Below are 15,395 nucleotides of genomic sequence, written 5' to 3' on the forward strand. Positions count from 1 at the left end.
CGTCTAGGGTTGCCAGACATATCCGGAATGCTGCAGCCTGAAGCAAAATGTATGACATGCCGGCAGTGTCATTTTTGCCGTTCCCCCAATTTTTCTTTGTTATTTTTGCCGGAAAAGCTCAACAACTTTGGGAGGAGGAGGAGGAGGAGGAGGAGGAGGAGGAAGAAGAAGAAGAAGAAGAAGAAGAAGAAGAAGAAGAAGAAGAAGAAGCTCAACAACTTTTGTGTCCAGATATTCACTTTTTGAAATATGGCAACCCTAGTGATCCTTTGTGTGAAAATCAGACTGTGAAGAATCATGATCCATAAAATGTGGGGATCTATGCGTTCCTTGCTAGCAAAATGATCTGGAGAGGTTCTTGGCACTCAGGGTTTGAAAGAGGCAGGTTCCTTCTGGAAGGAATGGAAATTTAACCAACAGGCAGATAAGACCAGGGGAGGCAAATGGAGAGCATTTGTTGATTTTTAATCTCTGCCCTGTGGAACTGCCCTGAGAGTGGAGGTGCCCGCCCCTTCCAGCCCAGGGATAAGATCCAGAGAGGACTTCACAGCCAGGGCTTGGTTTCCTCCAGGACAGGCTGAGCAGATCCAGGCAGGTCCAGGATCCATTTCAACTGCCTGCCAAGTTTATTCTGCAGACAGACGGCATGGGGTTCCTTCATATCTTCCTCCTCATCCTGGCCGGACTGTTGGGGTCTCTTGCCCAGGAAGGTGGGTGCTCTGATCAGGTGCAATGAGTTATGTGGGTGTTACTGTGTGCATGGACTGAGTGGCTGCATTGTGAGGGCAGACATGGAGGTATCCCTGTTTCTGATTGGGTTTGAATTAGAGCCAAAGGGAAGAGCTGTAGCTGAGCGGGTAGAGGAACTGCTTTGCATGAAGTCCCAGGTTCAAATCCCGGCATCTCCAGGGAAGGACCTCTCTGTCTGAAACCTCCAAACAGCCACTGCCAGTCAGGGTGGACAATGCTGTTCCTATTTTAATCAGCCCTTTATTAAGAACAATGAGGATTGGAAGCTTACTTTATATTTAGGGAAAGGAGCCCACGTGCTTTGTGTGCAGCAGGTTTCAGGCTCAATTCCCAGTATCTCCAGGTAGGACTGGGAAGGTCGCTTGCATGAAAGGTCCTGCATTGCGGGGGGTTGGACTAGATGACCCTTAGGGTCCCTTCCTACTCTACAGTTCTATGACCCTGTAATGCTACAGAGCTCCTGTCAGGAGACAGTACAGTGGTACCTCGGGTTAAGGACTTAATTCGTTCCAGAGGTCCGTTCTTAACCTGAAATGGTTCTTAACCTGAGACCCCACTTTAGCCAATGGGGCCCCCCGCTGCCGCGTGATTTCTGTTCTCATCCTGAGGTAAAGTTCTTAACCCAAGGTACTATTTATGGGTTAGCGGAGTCTGTAACCTGAAGCTTCTGTAACCCGAGGTACCACTGTACTGAGCTAGCTGGACCTGTGGTCGGATCTGCATATCAGCTTCCTATGTGTGAAACGTGGAAAGGCAGGAGTGGTGTCAAATGCAACTCGCAAATGTCAGATCGACAGCAAAAAAAAAAACAAAAACCCCAAACTTTCAAATTGCATGTCAGAATTTCCATTCCCTCCCAATCTGGGGCTTAAACAACAGAGTCTCGTTGGCCAGTAATGCCTGATTACTTACAGAGTCTGTGTGGCTGAACACACAACCCAGAATTAAGCGCTGAGGAGCCCCATCGATTTGAACAAGAGACGTAACCACAGGCTTAAATACAGGAATAAAAGGGATCAACAATATGCAAAAAGCTGCCTCAGAGCAGATCAGTCTGTTCCCCCAGTCAACCCAATATTGTCTCCACTCTGGGACCTTATGCTTGTGCAGCATACCGTGCGCTTACAGCTGAGCTGTGCCCCCGCCACCATATTTTAAAGTGAATAGGATGGAATCTGGGACACGGGTAGCACTGTGGTTTAACTCACAGAGCCTAGGGCTTGCCGATCAGAAGGTCGGCGGTTCAAATCCCTGCGACAGGGTGAGCTCCCGTTGCTCGGTCCCTGCTCCTGCCAACCTAGCAGTTCAAAAGCACCTCAAAGTGCAAGTAGATAAATAGGTACCGCTCCAGCGGGAAGGTAAATGGTGTTTCCGTGCGCTGCTCTGGTTCGCCAGAAGCGGCTTAGTCATGCTGGCCACATGACCCGGAAGCTGTACGCTGGCTCCCTTGGCCAATAAAGCAAGATGAGCACCGCAACCCCAGAGTCGGCCACGACTGGACCTAATGGTCAGGGGTCCCTTTACCTTTACCTTTAGGATGGAATCTGCTATAATGACACATGCATGCGCTATCCGAATCGGCCGCCAGGTGGCACATGAGCACCAAAGAACCATTGCAGGTCTGTCTTGTGGCACTGAGCTGTCATCTAGAAAAAGGGAGAAGAGGATAGTTGGCAAATAGTGGGGGGCGGAGGGTGGGCTTGAGTGATTGAGGTGAGGGGATGGGGCAAGCGGAAGAGTTGCAAGCATGTTTTGCCCTCTCCCCCAGTAAACCCAATGAAGTGCTGATCAGTCTTTCAGACAGCCATAAGAGCATCTTCTTCAAAGGCTAAGGGGGGTGGGGTGGGGCGGGGAATCCATTAGGAACAAGATGCGGCCTTCCATGCTTATATTTCTGGCCCTTAGTACTCTTCCCAGGCCAGGTGCCACAGCAGCCCTGCTTCACATCCTCCTTGAGTGCTTTTGCCTGTCTGGGATTGGACACTCTGGGTGGCTCCCAACAGAATACAGTGGTACCTCGGGTTACAGACGCTTCAGGTTACAGACTCCGCTAACCCAGAAATAGTACCTCGGGTTAAGAACTTTGCTTCAGGATGAGAACAGAAATTGTGCTCCGGTGGCGTGGCAGCAGTGGGAGGCCCCATTAGCTAAAGTGGTGCTTCAGGTTAAGAACAGTTTCAGGTTAAGAACGGACCTCTGGAAAGAATTTAGTTCTTAACCTGAGGTACCACTGTATTAAAAACACGATAAAACATCAAACTTTAAAAACTTCCCTAAACAGCCTTCAGATGTCTTCTAAAAGTCAGATAGTTGTTTATCTCCTTGACATCTGAAGGGAGGGTGTTCCACAGGGCAGGCGCCACTACCAAGAAGGCCTTCTGCCTGGTTCCCTGTAACCTCACTTCTCGCAGTGAGGGAACCACCAGAAGGCCCTCGGCACTGGACCTCAGTGTCTGGGCTGAGTGATGGGGGTGGAGACGCTCCTTCAGGTATACCTGAAAACCTACCCAGACATTTCATAACAAAGAACCTCAGGTCCTGGGGGACAGAGAAGAGCCACTCATCTATACCTGAAGGAGCGTCTCCACCCCCATCACTCAGCCCAGACACTGAGGTCCAGTGCCGAGGGCCTTCTGGTGGTTCCCTCACTGCAAGAAGTGAGGTTACAGGGAATTCCCTTTCCAACTCTACACTTCTATGGTCCTGCAGATCTCCAGAGGAAGGTCTTCCTTTTCCCGCAGCCAACCAACACGGCTCACGTGGTCGTGAAAGCCAGGCTGGAGCGGCCTTTGAGCAGCTTCACGGTTTGCATGAGGCTCTACACGGACGTCGCTCGGGCCCAGACCCTGTTCTCTTACGCCACCGAGACCGAGCCCAACGACATCGCCGTCGACCGACTGAGCCGCTCCCAGTACAGGCTGTACATTGGGGGTGATGCGGTAAAGCTGAACATCGCAGAGAGGGCGGCCCCACTGCCGGCGTGGGAGCACATCTGCCTGGCTTGGGACTCCGCCAGTGGGGTGGTGCAGTTTTGGCTGGACGGCAACCCTCTGCCCCGGAAGGCAGTGAAGCCAGGCTATACCGTCGCCCCCCAGGCCTCCATCATCCTGGGGCAAGACCAGGATGCCATGGGGAGCGGCTTCGACATGATGCAGTCCTTTGTAGGCGAGCTCACCGACGTCTACATGTGGGAACGGGTCTTGAGCCCCCAGGAAATGTGTCGCCTGGGGGACAAGCGCATCCCGGCCAACTCCGTGATCAACTGGGGGTCCTTGGCTTACAAGATCAAGGGCAACGTCTTTCTCACATACACCCTCTTGCCGGTTAGCCGAGCGGCTTGCGGGTGCCCTTTGCAAGCGGTGCCCTGCTGCTGGGGGAGGGTGGCGCTCTGAGAGTCTTTTGCTAGCTTGGCAAGGAGCTGCTCTGTTGAGCTCAGCACTTTCCAGCCTATTAAGATTTATGTGAGATTTGTGGGGGAGGGGTGGCCCTGTGGATTTTGCTCAACTACAACTCCCAACAACGATGGGAGCTCTAGTTTTTGCAGCCTCTGGGTGTTCCAAAGGTTCCCCTCCCGCACCTGCCCTATGCTAATCTTCTTCCGATGAAGGAGGATGGATCTGTCAGTTTCGGTTACTCTCCATTTCTCGTTTTTACAGTCTTCCGTTCTCTACATTTCTGCTTCGGTTTGCAATTGCAATTTTTTTCTTAGTACTTGTGAAAGTTTGTCAGTGTCTTAGGGTGAATATAGGTGCTTTGTATGCGATTTTCTCTGATATACACACTTCCGCAAAATGGTTTCCCGAATCTAATGCCTTCTTGCAAGTTACTGTACCTTTCTGTGTATAAGACTAGGTTTTTTAAATTTAAAAATTATGTTCAGAATTGTGGGTCGTCTTATACACAGATACAATCTGTTTTTCTCAATTTGGAGTCCCCCAAACTAGGGGCCATCATATACATGGGGGCGTGTTATACATGGAAAAATACTGCATTTTCATGAATCAATGCAGTGTATTTTTGCACAAATTACTTTGCTAGAAAACTGCACTTCAACATTCTTGTCTTGTCATGCCTTGTCTTGTCGTGACATGGCATGACCTGTTGTGACATAATCAGACCTGTCATGAGATCAGCACATGATATTATGCAATTGTCTGAATGTAAAAATTTTTTGTTTTTGTTTGTTTCGAAGCACGTTCTGTAAGTAAAGCCTTTGAACCATATGTTTGGACTGGACAATTTTTAATTTCAAGAAGAGTCTGGTTTTATTCATCCATTTTGCTTCCAGAGGTTATTCCCTTCCTCGCCTTATTTTTGAGAGTGTGGGATGGAGAATAGGGTTAAAACTGCCATTCTACCATGAAGCTCACCATGTGACCTCAGGCCAACCACTCAGAGCCTGGCCTACCTCACAGAGTTGTAGTGGGGAATGGCCATATTCGGAGACCAAAGGTAAAGTGCGCCTCTCACCTGCCCTGTTGCCTGTCTACAGAGCTGAGGGCACCTTCAAGAAAAACAATGGAGCATTGGCAGCTGTAATTTCTTTGTGGGAATGCTCAGGGAGGCGGGAGAGGATATATTGTTTATTAATATCCTTCCTAACTTGCGCTAGCAAGTTCCTTTACTTAGCAGAGTTTATATTCCCCTTTAAACGCACAGCAGATAGCTGGTTGCAGGCTTGTTTAAGCCTCTCAATATTAGGTTCCTGGTAAGTCCCCTTAAAAGAATAAGCACGCCACAATCTTGTGTAAAGTATGTCAAAGAAGTTTACTCACCATCAGTTCACAGTTGGATCCCTGAAGGCAGACTTAGTTACAAAGTATATACATGTGGATCTACCCCATATTGGGGGGGGGGGAGTAGTCCCAGTGACTGCAGACTGGCAGTCAATGCAGCTCACAAGATGAAAGCAAGATGGAGAAGAGAGGCAAAGAAGAGAGTGTGCTGCGTGCCTTGCCCTTTTCTTCCCTGGGCAGGTAAGAAGAAGAAGAAGAAGAAGAGTTTGGATTTGATATCCCGCCTTTCACTCCCCTTCAAGAGTCTCAAAGCGGCTAACAATCTCCTTTCCCTTCCTCCCTCACAACAAACACTCTGTGAGGTGAGTGGGGCTGAGAGACTTCGGAGAAGTGTGACTGGCCCAAGGTCACCCAGCAGCTGCATGTGGAGGAGCGGAGACGCGAACCCGGTTCCCCAGATTACGAGACTACCGCTCTTAACCACTACACCACACTGGCTCTCACGCCCCCCTCTAGTCACATGCAAAAGGAAGTATGTCCCAGTCAGGAGGAAACAGGAAGTTTTCAACCAATTGGACCAAACATTCCCTTGCATGTCCACTCTAGGAAAACAAGGAATGTTGTACTTGACTGCTACTTGTGTATCACATCTCACATTCTTTCCCCTACATCTTCTTATTTATGAGGCGCCCAGGATGCTCAGGAGAAGTCCAGGGGCTGCGAAATCTCCACAATCTCCACAAAAGTGGTAATATAAGGAGTGCGAACCTCTTGTCAATTCTTCTTTCTCCATAAAAGATTACATCTGATTTTTACGACCTTTTTTCTGTTTCGGTCAAGTTTCTTTTAGAAACGCCCCCAGCTGCCAATTGTTACGCAATGTTTCCCAGGAAAAGACTTCCCCAAAACCTCCTTCCACACCCTTCTTGTCCCAAGAGGATACTTCGGATGGAGTTTGAAATTTAGTTTGGTTTGTATTACCCTAACTGCACTTCACAGAACAATTTGGGAACCAAGATGCAGGTATCATTTGAAATGAACATTTCCTTGAATTTTGCAACACACACACCCCCCAAAAAAAATCTGCAGCAAGCTTCAGAGATCAATACAGGAATCGCTAAGTAAATAAAAGTCACACACAGAGAGACCTTTTCTTAGACCAGCATCTTGGATTTCACGTAACCCCTGCCTCAGTAGGCCACAGGGTTAACAATAACATAACCCTTGATCTCATAATCGACTGTTTTCCAGTCAAACACGTAATCGCCAGGAACATCTTGGTTGAGGAAAGCGAGCTCCAGTTCCGGTTCGGAGAGCACCCGGTCCCACATTCTCACATCCTGGAGCTCCCCCACAAAGCAATCGGTTATGTCAAAGCCGCCCCCCATCGTGTCTTGCTCTTGACCGAGCACGATCGACGGCTCCCCACTTATGGAGTACCCTTTCCTCAGGCCCTTGCGGGGCATTCGCTTCGAATTCACCCACAACTCTGCTAAACCGGTGGCAGAATCCCAAGTCGCACACAAGATCTCCCTGCCGAGCGATTTTTTTTCCGGATCCGTGAAGGTCACCGCTTCATTCCCTACTGCAAATCCGTACACGTTGTTTTTTTCTTTGAGGAGGATGATCTCGTTGAAACTTCCCCGGGTGGCGTAAGAGAAGAAGGTGTGGGGGCGGTTGAGGTCTGTGAAATGGGCCAGGCAGAGGGTGAAGCTGGTCAAGGGCCGCTTTGGGGCGGCCTTCAGAACCACGTGGGCAGAGTTTGATGCCTGTGGAAAAACGAGCTGCTTCCCAGCGAGGCCCGAACCTGAGGTGAGAGGAGGAGAATTAAGGGTGCCACATGTTAAATATCATTGTTTAATTGCACACTGAAATGGAGAATGCCTGCATGTATGTTGCTAAGGGTTTCACGTTGAAAAATTCCTTTGAAGCATACAGTCGTACCTCAGAAGTCGAACAGAATTCCGTTCCGGAACTCCACTCGACTTCCAAAACGTTTGAAAACCAAAGTGCAGCTTCTGATTGGAAGCCATGGAAGCCCCGTCAGACGTTCAGCTTCTGAAAGAATGTTCAAAAACCAGAACACTTACTTCTGGTTTTCAATCACTCGGGAGCTGAAACGTTCAGCTCCCAAGGTGTTCGGGAGCTGACGTACGACTATATTGAAGCTCTCGCTGAGCTCTAACCTGTTGATAATTAACTACTGATGTTCTCTGCTAGCCTCTGTGTGTGTGTGTGTGTGTGTGTAAATTTTGATAAAATGCAAAGTAGCTTACAGCTAGGAAGCTAAATAACTATTCTGAGTAGTTGAAAACTTCTTTGTAAAGACAGTGCCCAGACTCTTTATATTCAAAAAGAACTTTCCTTTCATAAACATATAGTTGAGAAGAATATATTTACAATCTAGCTCCTGAGCATGTTTATCCTTATTAACATTTAGGGATCTTCCTCTGTCTGTTTCACTTCCGATAGATCACACCAGCACACACACTGCCCACAGCAGTATCCTGAGTAGCCTCTCTCAGAGAGAGAGAGAAGTAGAAAAACGGATAAAAATGACAGTTTCAGGCATAACAGTCACAACAGAATGGAATGCCTCTCTCATGTGACTCAAAGTCAGCCAATCACATGAAAGCCTCTGCCAGATTTAAAAGCCCCATATTAAAAAGACACAGTAACCCAACATAAGTAAACATTTCCATTACAGGAAATTAAACCATTATCCTTCACATGAGTGTTTAACCTTAGATTAAAGTGTTCAATTGCAAATTCGCCATTTCGAAAGGAAGCCGCCTTTGCATTTTGTTCCCTGGCACAGTGAAAGAAGGATGTGATAAGAGGTCTTCCCTGGAGCTGCATGGCCTTAGGCTGGTTGCAGGCTATGGGAGAGGCAAAGCACTGATTTCCGCTCTGATCATAATTAAGTTATATATTTAAGAAGTAGAACCTATGCTTGGGTATACATGTACTTTATACAGCTTTCTAGAATGTGTTGTTGATAGTTTTGTGCCTGTTTTTGAAGAAGTTCTGGTTAGTAAAGCTTTGAATCTTAATTATGAGCCTGGGCAATTTTTATTCCGAAAGGAGCCAGCTTTTATGCATCCAATTGCTTCATGCTGTGCAATATTAATATCTGCAATAGTCCCAAACAGAGAAAGAGAGAAAATGTCACAACTTTCTTGTCAAAACTTTCTGCCTTCCTTCGCATCAAAGGCAGCATGAGATACTCGCCTATCTCTGCATCTCACCTGTTCTAGTTTCTGCAAGCCCTTGAGGCTGCCTTCCCTAAAAGTCCCCCCAAAACTTGCCGCCGCCACCACCAGCCATGCCTCCTTTGCAGAAGTCTTCATCTCCTTTCCTTGTCTTCAGCTCGGTGAGGAAGGTAGCTCCAAGCAGGGGCAGAGAAAGCGGGGTGCAGTGGGTCAGCCCCCCCCCCCGGTGCCACCACTGAGGGGTGTGACAAAATGCCAGGCAGCACTCACCGTGGGGCCTGGGAGTGATGCGGTGGCTTGGGTGCCCACAGGCTCCACACTGTCCTAATGGTCCCCCCGCTGCCTCCCCCCCCCCAGCTATAGGGCAGCTGAGTGGGAGGAGGCAGGCAGATTCTGGAGGCCCCGCAGTGTGCCCCGCCCCTATGGGAGGCTCCCCCCGGGTGCGCCCCCCCCCCAGGCACCTAAGCAGCTTCCTCCATCCCTGGCCCCAGATGGTTGAAGCAACAGAATTTTGCAGTGGAAGCATCAACCGCCACAGATTCCTTCCTTTAAAAAAAACAAAAGCTCCTTTTCTAGATTGAACCCGCCCCTTTAAATAAACAAAGAATGAAAGACTGGGGGAAACTGTGGAAAGAAGGGTTAAAATTTACAGCATACAATGCGTTGAAAGAAAATGTGATGAAAATGATGTATAGGTGGTATACCACCCCTGTGAAATTAGCTAAAATGTATAAAGTGAAAAACCTCTGGGAAATTATATATAATGAGATGAAAAAGATGTTGAAATATACATTTATTAAGAAACCAGAAGCATTTTTACTTGGCATTGTAGGAGATGATATTAATAGACAGGATTGTAAGTTGTTTTTATATGCAATGACGGCAGCAAGAATATTATTGGCACAAAAATGGAAGCAAGAAAAATTACCGATGAAAGAAGAATGGTGGATGAAATTAATGGACTATGCAGAATTAGATAAATTAATAGGAAGGATTTGAAACCTGCGGGACCAGAGATTCTTATAAGACTGGAGTAAATATATGAACTATTTGAAAAGCAATTGTAACGAACAGATTACGCTAGTAGGACCGCTAGAAGTTCTGTAAGGAGGATTATTTGAGATATTGCAAGAAAGACTATGAGGAGAATTATTAGTTAATGACAATTAAGAGTAATAGAGAAATTAAGAAATTCAAAATAAGTGATAAAGAACGGAAAATCATCAAAGGTTGTTGACGGAAGTCTAAAATGTTGTATAAGATAAGAAGCTATGTTAAATGACTGTTGGAAATAATATGTTTTAAAAAAAACTATAAAAATGTATAATAAATAAATAAATAAACATATATGGGACTGGCTGAGATGACTGGCAGAATCCGCGACCAAGGAAAAGAGACGGTGGAAGAAGATTGGAAGAAATTTAAAGTTTATCTTAAGAACTGTTGTAAAATCAATGAGTGCTAAAATGTCATGGGTAACGTAAAACAGAATTGCAGCGATAAATGATTGGGTAAGAGAAAAAGGATTAAAGAAAGCGAATCATAAGTAATTGAAATTAGGGGTTGCTGAAAAAGTTTAAAACAGGGATGCAGAAAAGGGAGGTATGGGGAAGTCGTTGAAATAAGGCTTAAGAAAAAGAGGTTATGAAATTATACGTGTCTATATGTTTGTTTGTCTATGTATTGTTAGTTGTAAAGTGTTTTAATTCATGTTGGAAAATCAATAAAAATTTATAATAAATAAATAAATAAATAAACAAAGAATGAAGATGTTGTGTCAGAAATCTAAAACCCTTTATAAAAAAAAAAGGTTTTGTATGTGTGAGACTGTGCTACAGAAGTCGCCCACCCACTTCTTCATGCACAGACACACACACACACACACACACACACCCCAATGCAGCTGAGGTTGTCACCCACCTTGCTGGCCAAAAGACCCCAAGACCCTCACGAGGACAAGAAGGGAGAGGAAGGCCTTCTCCATCTTGCCTAACTGCAGAACGAAGAGAGGCGAGAGGGTGTCAAGATAACAGGCTCTTCAAGAGATCAGTTCTCAACTGAGAGCTTCAAACTCTGTCCCAAATATGCACTTGAGGGGCATGAAGGGAAATGTTTTGAGAAACGCTCTTGGGGAAAGATTACCTCAGAACTGGCAACTGGTGTTTCCTTGCTTTCAATTTTTCACAAAGGAGTCCAAAGGGGGAAGTTTTTCACAAAGGAGTTCAAAAGCAAGAACATTTTCAGAAAGGCATTGATTTCAAACTTGAGACAACATGGTTTATGTTTCTTATTTATGCCAGCAAGTTCAGCTTCCTGAATAAAACCTTTGATGACGCATGAATCGCAGCAGAGAGAATTTAGGTGTGTTATACCATGATGTATACTTGTAATTGCTTTATGCAAACGAGGAGACCATACTCCTTTTCACTTGGTTTTTGTTTCCGGTGAAAGAGCAGCTGAAATGAGTTTCTTGAAAATCAACAAAAGACACTTTAAAAGAAAGGTGTGGTTGATTTAACACCTGGTTCTCCCTTTCTTGGGGGTGGGGAGGATGGGAAGACAACCCTACAGGCCCAGTTTTACAGTCTTTAGATTACAGTACTGTCCAAATATTTGTGAACGCATAAAATGATGGCAGGTGGTTTATGGTAGAGATGCATAGCCATTCTGTGCTGGGGCCAAATAAGATGAATTGAGTTGTTTCCCTTCCCTGAGTCAAACTACAAGGGCAATGAAATGCCCCCAGTTTAATCAGCACCCCCACCCACCACCATCACAGCCTCATGTCTCTAGAGACGGGTAAATCTGCCAGTGTATTGATTTCTCATATTTTCTCCTTTTTCCAATCTTAACTTCAGTTCTTCACAAGCTCATTTGCTTTATTATTATTATTATTATGGTTTATCACTCAAATCTATCAGCATTTTAGTGCAAATTTCTCCTCATAGACACACTTTGCTAGGCAATTTTGCCTAATATGCACAATTTGGCAAAAAGAATGTTCCCTAATAGAAATAATGCATTTTGTAAGCTGATTTTCACTAATATACACATTTGTATGCACACTTCACCCCAGTATCTGCATATGTTGGCTGTACACATGACATGGCATTGCAAGGTTCAGAGCAGTGTGGATTTTGGAGGATGGCTGTGTGACAGTTCAGGCATTGTTTTGGAAAGTGTGAATCAGGTAGAATCAGTTTTAAAAGCCCATCCCACCCCCAGACTTTGGAAGAAACAAACTCAAATCTCCCCACTGAAGGTTGTTGTTGAAGGCAGACGCTGCTGAAGAATACAACAGACGTAAGAGTTAATCTTTTATTGGAGGAATAGATGGAAACGAGAGCTTGTGGGTTTCACAGAACTCCTCATTCCAGCAGAAAGAACTGAAATCAGTGCAACTAACAGTGTCTATTGCCATGCAAAAGTATAGATCTTTTAAGGACTACCACCACAATCCTAACTTTAAGCCCTGTTGGAGGCTTCAATCAAAGAAGCATAAATTTGGAAGGAACCTAAGGATCATTTAGTCCACCCCCCGTAATATGTTGTTTTTTTAAAGACTCTCTGTCTGTTTGCAAAGCCTACTCAGCTCTACAGTTGGAAAACAGGTAGGGCTTAAGAACAGTGTAGCCTCTCATGACATAATTTAACGATCTCCAGTTAATTATTGGGTTGGAAGGAACATGGTTGTCCCAGACAAGGCACATTTCGTCCCCAGACAGCACCCGGTCCCACATGTACACATCTGTGAGCTCCCCTACAAAGGACTGGTTGATATCAAAGCCACCCCCAAAGGAATCCTGATCTTGCCCCAGGACAATCGATGCCTCTGGACTTATAACATGACCTTTCATCATACCGTTTCGGGGGAAAGGTTGCCCATCAAGCCAGAACTCCACTAATCCTGTGTCAGATTCCCAACTCATACAGATCTGCTCCCAGCTAGGTTCTGAAACCAGCTTTTCTGGGAAGAAGAAAATCACATCTGCAGTCCCCACATAAAGGCTGTACTCGTTGGTTTTGGATTTGAAGACCACGATCTCGTTGTCACTCGTCTTGGTTGCGTAAGAGAATAGGGTGTGAGCCCGGGTCATGTCCGTGTAGGATCTCAGGCAGATGGTGAAGCTGGTCAAAGGCTGCTGTGAGGTGGCCTTCAAAACCACGTGGCTGGTGTCCGATGATTCCGGGAATATGAAGACCTTCCTTTCAAGATCTGGGGGGTGGAGGAAGAGAACAGTTTAAAAGGAGCAGACATTTTTTTCCAAGGATTAGTATGGCACCAAGACGGTGCCATTATTCATGTTAGGCTCTGTTTCTCTGTGTGCCTCATCTGAAGGAAGTCTGGATGTTGGCCACATGGTCTATCCAGTTCAGCATCATGTATTTGCAGTGGTCAACCAAATGAGAAGCTCATACGCATGTCATGAGCTCAACGACACTCTCTGTACTTGTGATTCCCACAACTGGCATTCAAAGGCAGACTACCTCCAACAGTAGTAGTAGTAGTAGTAGTAGTAGTAGTAGTAGTAGTAGTAAATTTATACCCTGCCCATCTGGCTGGGCTTCCCCAGCCACTCTGGACAGCTTCCAACAAAATATTAAAATACAGCCATCCAGTGGAGAGAGGACAAAACCATCATGGTTTGTAACCATTGATAGCTGTCAAGGCTTCAGGGAATCCTATCTCTCAAACAGTGGGGTGCCAAGAAGCAGAAAAACCAGAAGAGTTGTTACCGAGTAGTTTATTCAGCATTCACAGAGAGAGACGAAGGGATGCGATCTCTCTTAGATAATGATGTTGCTCCAAGTAAAGTCCCACCCCCTCAGTCCCTCCTATTCTACGTCACTCCTGTGCCCGCTTATCTGTGCTTTCTGCCTCCAAGCTTTCTGTTCTACTGCCCTCAAGGCACACCTGGTTCTGGGAGAGGGGGGGTCAGGAATGCTTTCAAGAGACACTGAGTCTGTTAGCTGTCTCTCCCCTGGTGCTGCTTATTCCTGCTACTCTCCCAATATTTCCCAGCTCCTCTCCCCTGCAGCCTCTGAACTATGACCTTCTGCAAACCACTGTTCTAAATCTATACTGTCCTCCTCTTCTCGGTTCCCAACATTCCTCCTCAGGCCAGCTCCTGACAATAGCCATTCTCCATGAGTTCATCTACTTCTCTTTTAAAGCCCTCCTGGAAACCCAGCCAGAGGGGTGGGGTATAAATAATAAAACTGTTGCTGCTGCTGCTGGAAGTCATCATCACTTCTCGTGGGAGCAAATTCCATAGTTTAATTAGGTATATGAGGACTTTTTTCCTGTCATAGGAAGAAATAAAACAGTTAGTAGGTGGTGATTTTCTGTTCTGGTGTGAATATCTCCAGTCAAGAGAATATCATAGAAAAAGGAGACAAACTGATTCCAATTAAGAGACAGCACAAGTTTTGAAAACATCTATACAGTGGTACCTCGGGTTAAGAACTTAATTCGTTCTGGAGGTCCGTTCTTAACCTGAAACTGTTCTTAACCTGAAGCACCACTTTAGCTAATGGGGCCTCCCGCTGCCGCTGCACCACCTCTGCACGATTTCTGTTCTCATCCTGAAGCAAAGTTCTTAACCCGAGGTAATATTTCTGGGTTAGCGGAGTCTGTAACCTGAAGCGTATGTAACCCGAGGTACCACTATATTTCAAATTGTAGAAAGTATTGCCTGGAACGATTACCTGCAAATTCCATCTGCTTCTGTCAAAAGAGGGGGGCGAGTGATAGTTGCTTTTATATTCCCAGTAAAAGATTATGGGGAACACAACCTGAATCACAGATGGAAGCAGAACAGAACAAAGAACAACTCAGAAACAGAAAAGCTTTTTTTTCAAAGGGACGGTGGAAAGGGTGGAAAGAAGGAGTTGGAACTGTGAAAAGCTGCCCTCCTCGCTGCAATATTATGTTTCCAGATGTCATGCCTAATAGCCCTTGATAGACCCATCCTACTCCATGAATTTGTCTTATCTCCTCTAAAGCCACTTTCACAAATGTGCCCCAGCCTTCCAGCTCACGCCCCTGGGATGCTTTTACAGCTCAACGCAGCACCTACCTTCCTGGCCAAGAGATCCCAGCAGGACAGCAAGGATGAGGAGAAAGGGATGGAAGATCTTCATGCTGTTGGCTGCACGGTGGGAGGGGCCTGGAGGGAGGATGAAATGGATCTCCGAAATGGTCAGATCTGCCTTGGAGACTTCCTTCCTGGTTGAAGCTGGTCACCGATTTGCAGCTACTGGAGAGTCTCTCTGGTATTTATAGGTGCACAGCAAGGGATTTGCAGGGGGATAATCCATGAAATAGATGGAAATATTTTTCCCATCCCAAATGTGGTATCAGTTGTCAGCTGGGTTTTTTAAAAAGCAAAACCCTGCCAGTATGAAAACGATCCCTCTTAGTCCACACAAACGTCGGGAGGCTTTCCAGACAACCTTGTGGGATACAGAATTTACAGGTAGAAATGTGTTTTCTGCAAAATTCAAAATGTTTCTCATTGGAGAAATCACACTGAATGAAATAATGTATCTGAACTCTCAGAATTTTGTGATTCAGTTCTTTGCTTGAAAAAATGGGGGGGCACTTTTGGCTTTTTAATGGACACAAGGATACATTTTTTATTATCAATATGGTGTGATTGTTTGTGAATCTGTTTGTTGAATTGTTATATTATTT

The 15,395-nt window shown here is 45.8% G+C and overlaps 3 protein-coding genes across 3 annotated transcripts; 1 reads left to right on the forward strand and 2 right to left on the reverse strand.

Annotated features, from left to right (window-relative positions):
- Window positions 1-238: 238 nt before the first annotated feature.
- On the forward strand, window positions 239-4,754 carry LOC310752128 (C-reactive protein-like). Its single transcript, XM_083591936.1, has 2 exons — window positions 239-710; window positions 3,460-4,754. Exons 1-2 carry the CDS (start codon window positions 647-649, stop codon window positions 4,140-4,142), a joined length of 747 nt encoding a protein of 248 aa, XP_083448062.1. The 5' UTR covers window positions 239-646; the 3' UTR covers window positions 4,143-4,754.
- A 1,881-nt stretch (window positions 4,755-6,635) lies between these two features.
- LOC310752134 (mucosal pentraxin-like) lies at window positions 6,636-10,938 on the reverse strand. The gene is made up of 2 exons (XM_083591946.1): window positions 10,619-10,938; window positions 6,636-7,293 (listed from the first exon to the last, which is right to left on the reverse strand). The coding sequence occupies exons 1-2, from the start codon at window positions 10,680-10,682 to the stop codon at window positions 6,677-6,679; spliced, it is 681 nt and encodes a 226-aa protein (XP_083448072.1). The 5' UTR covers window positions 10,683-10,938; the 3' UTR covers window positions 6,636-6,676.
- Window positions 10,939-11,978: 1,040 nt separating this feature from the next.
- Window positions 11,979-15,312, reverse strand: LOC310752132 (serum amyloid P-component-like). The gene is made up of 2 exons (XM_083591944.1): window positions 14,779-15,312; window positions 11,979-12,914 (listed from the first exon to the last, which is right to left on the reverse strand). The coding sequence occupies exons 1-2, from the start codon at window positions 14,840-14,842 to the stop codon at window positions 12,283-12,285; spliced, it is 696 nt and encodes a 231-aa protein (XP_083448070.1). The 5' UTR covers window positions 14,843-15,312; the 3' UTR covers window positions 11,979-12,282.
- Window positions 15,313-15,395: the final 83 nt, after the last annotated feature.

This window comes from Podarcis filfolensis, assembly GCF_964270895.1.
Source record: "Podarcis filfolensis genome assembly, chromosome: 16".
In the NCBI taxonomy this organism is placed as follows: Eukaryota; Metazoa; Chordata; class Lepidosauria; order Squamata; family Lacertidae; genus Podarcis; species Podarcis filfolensis.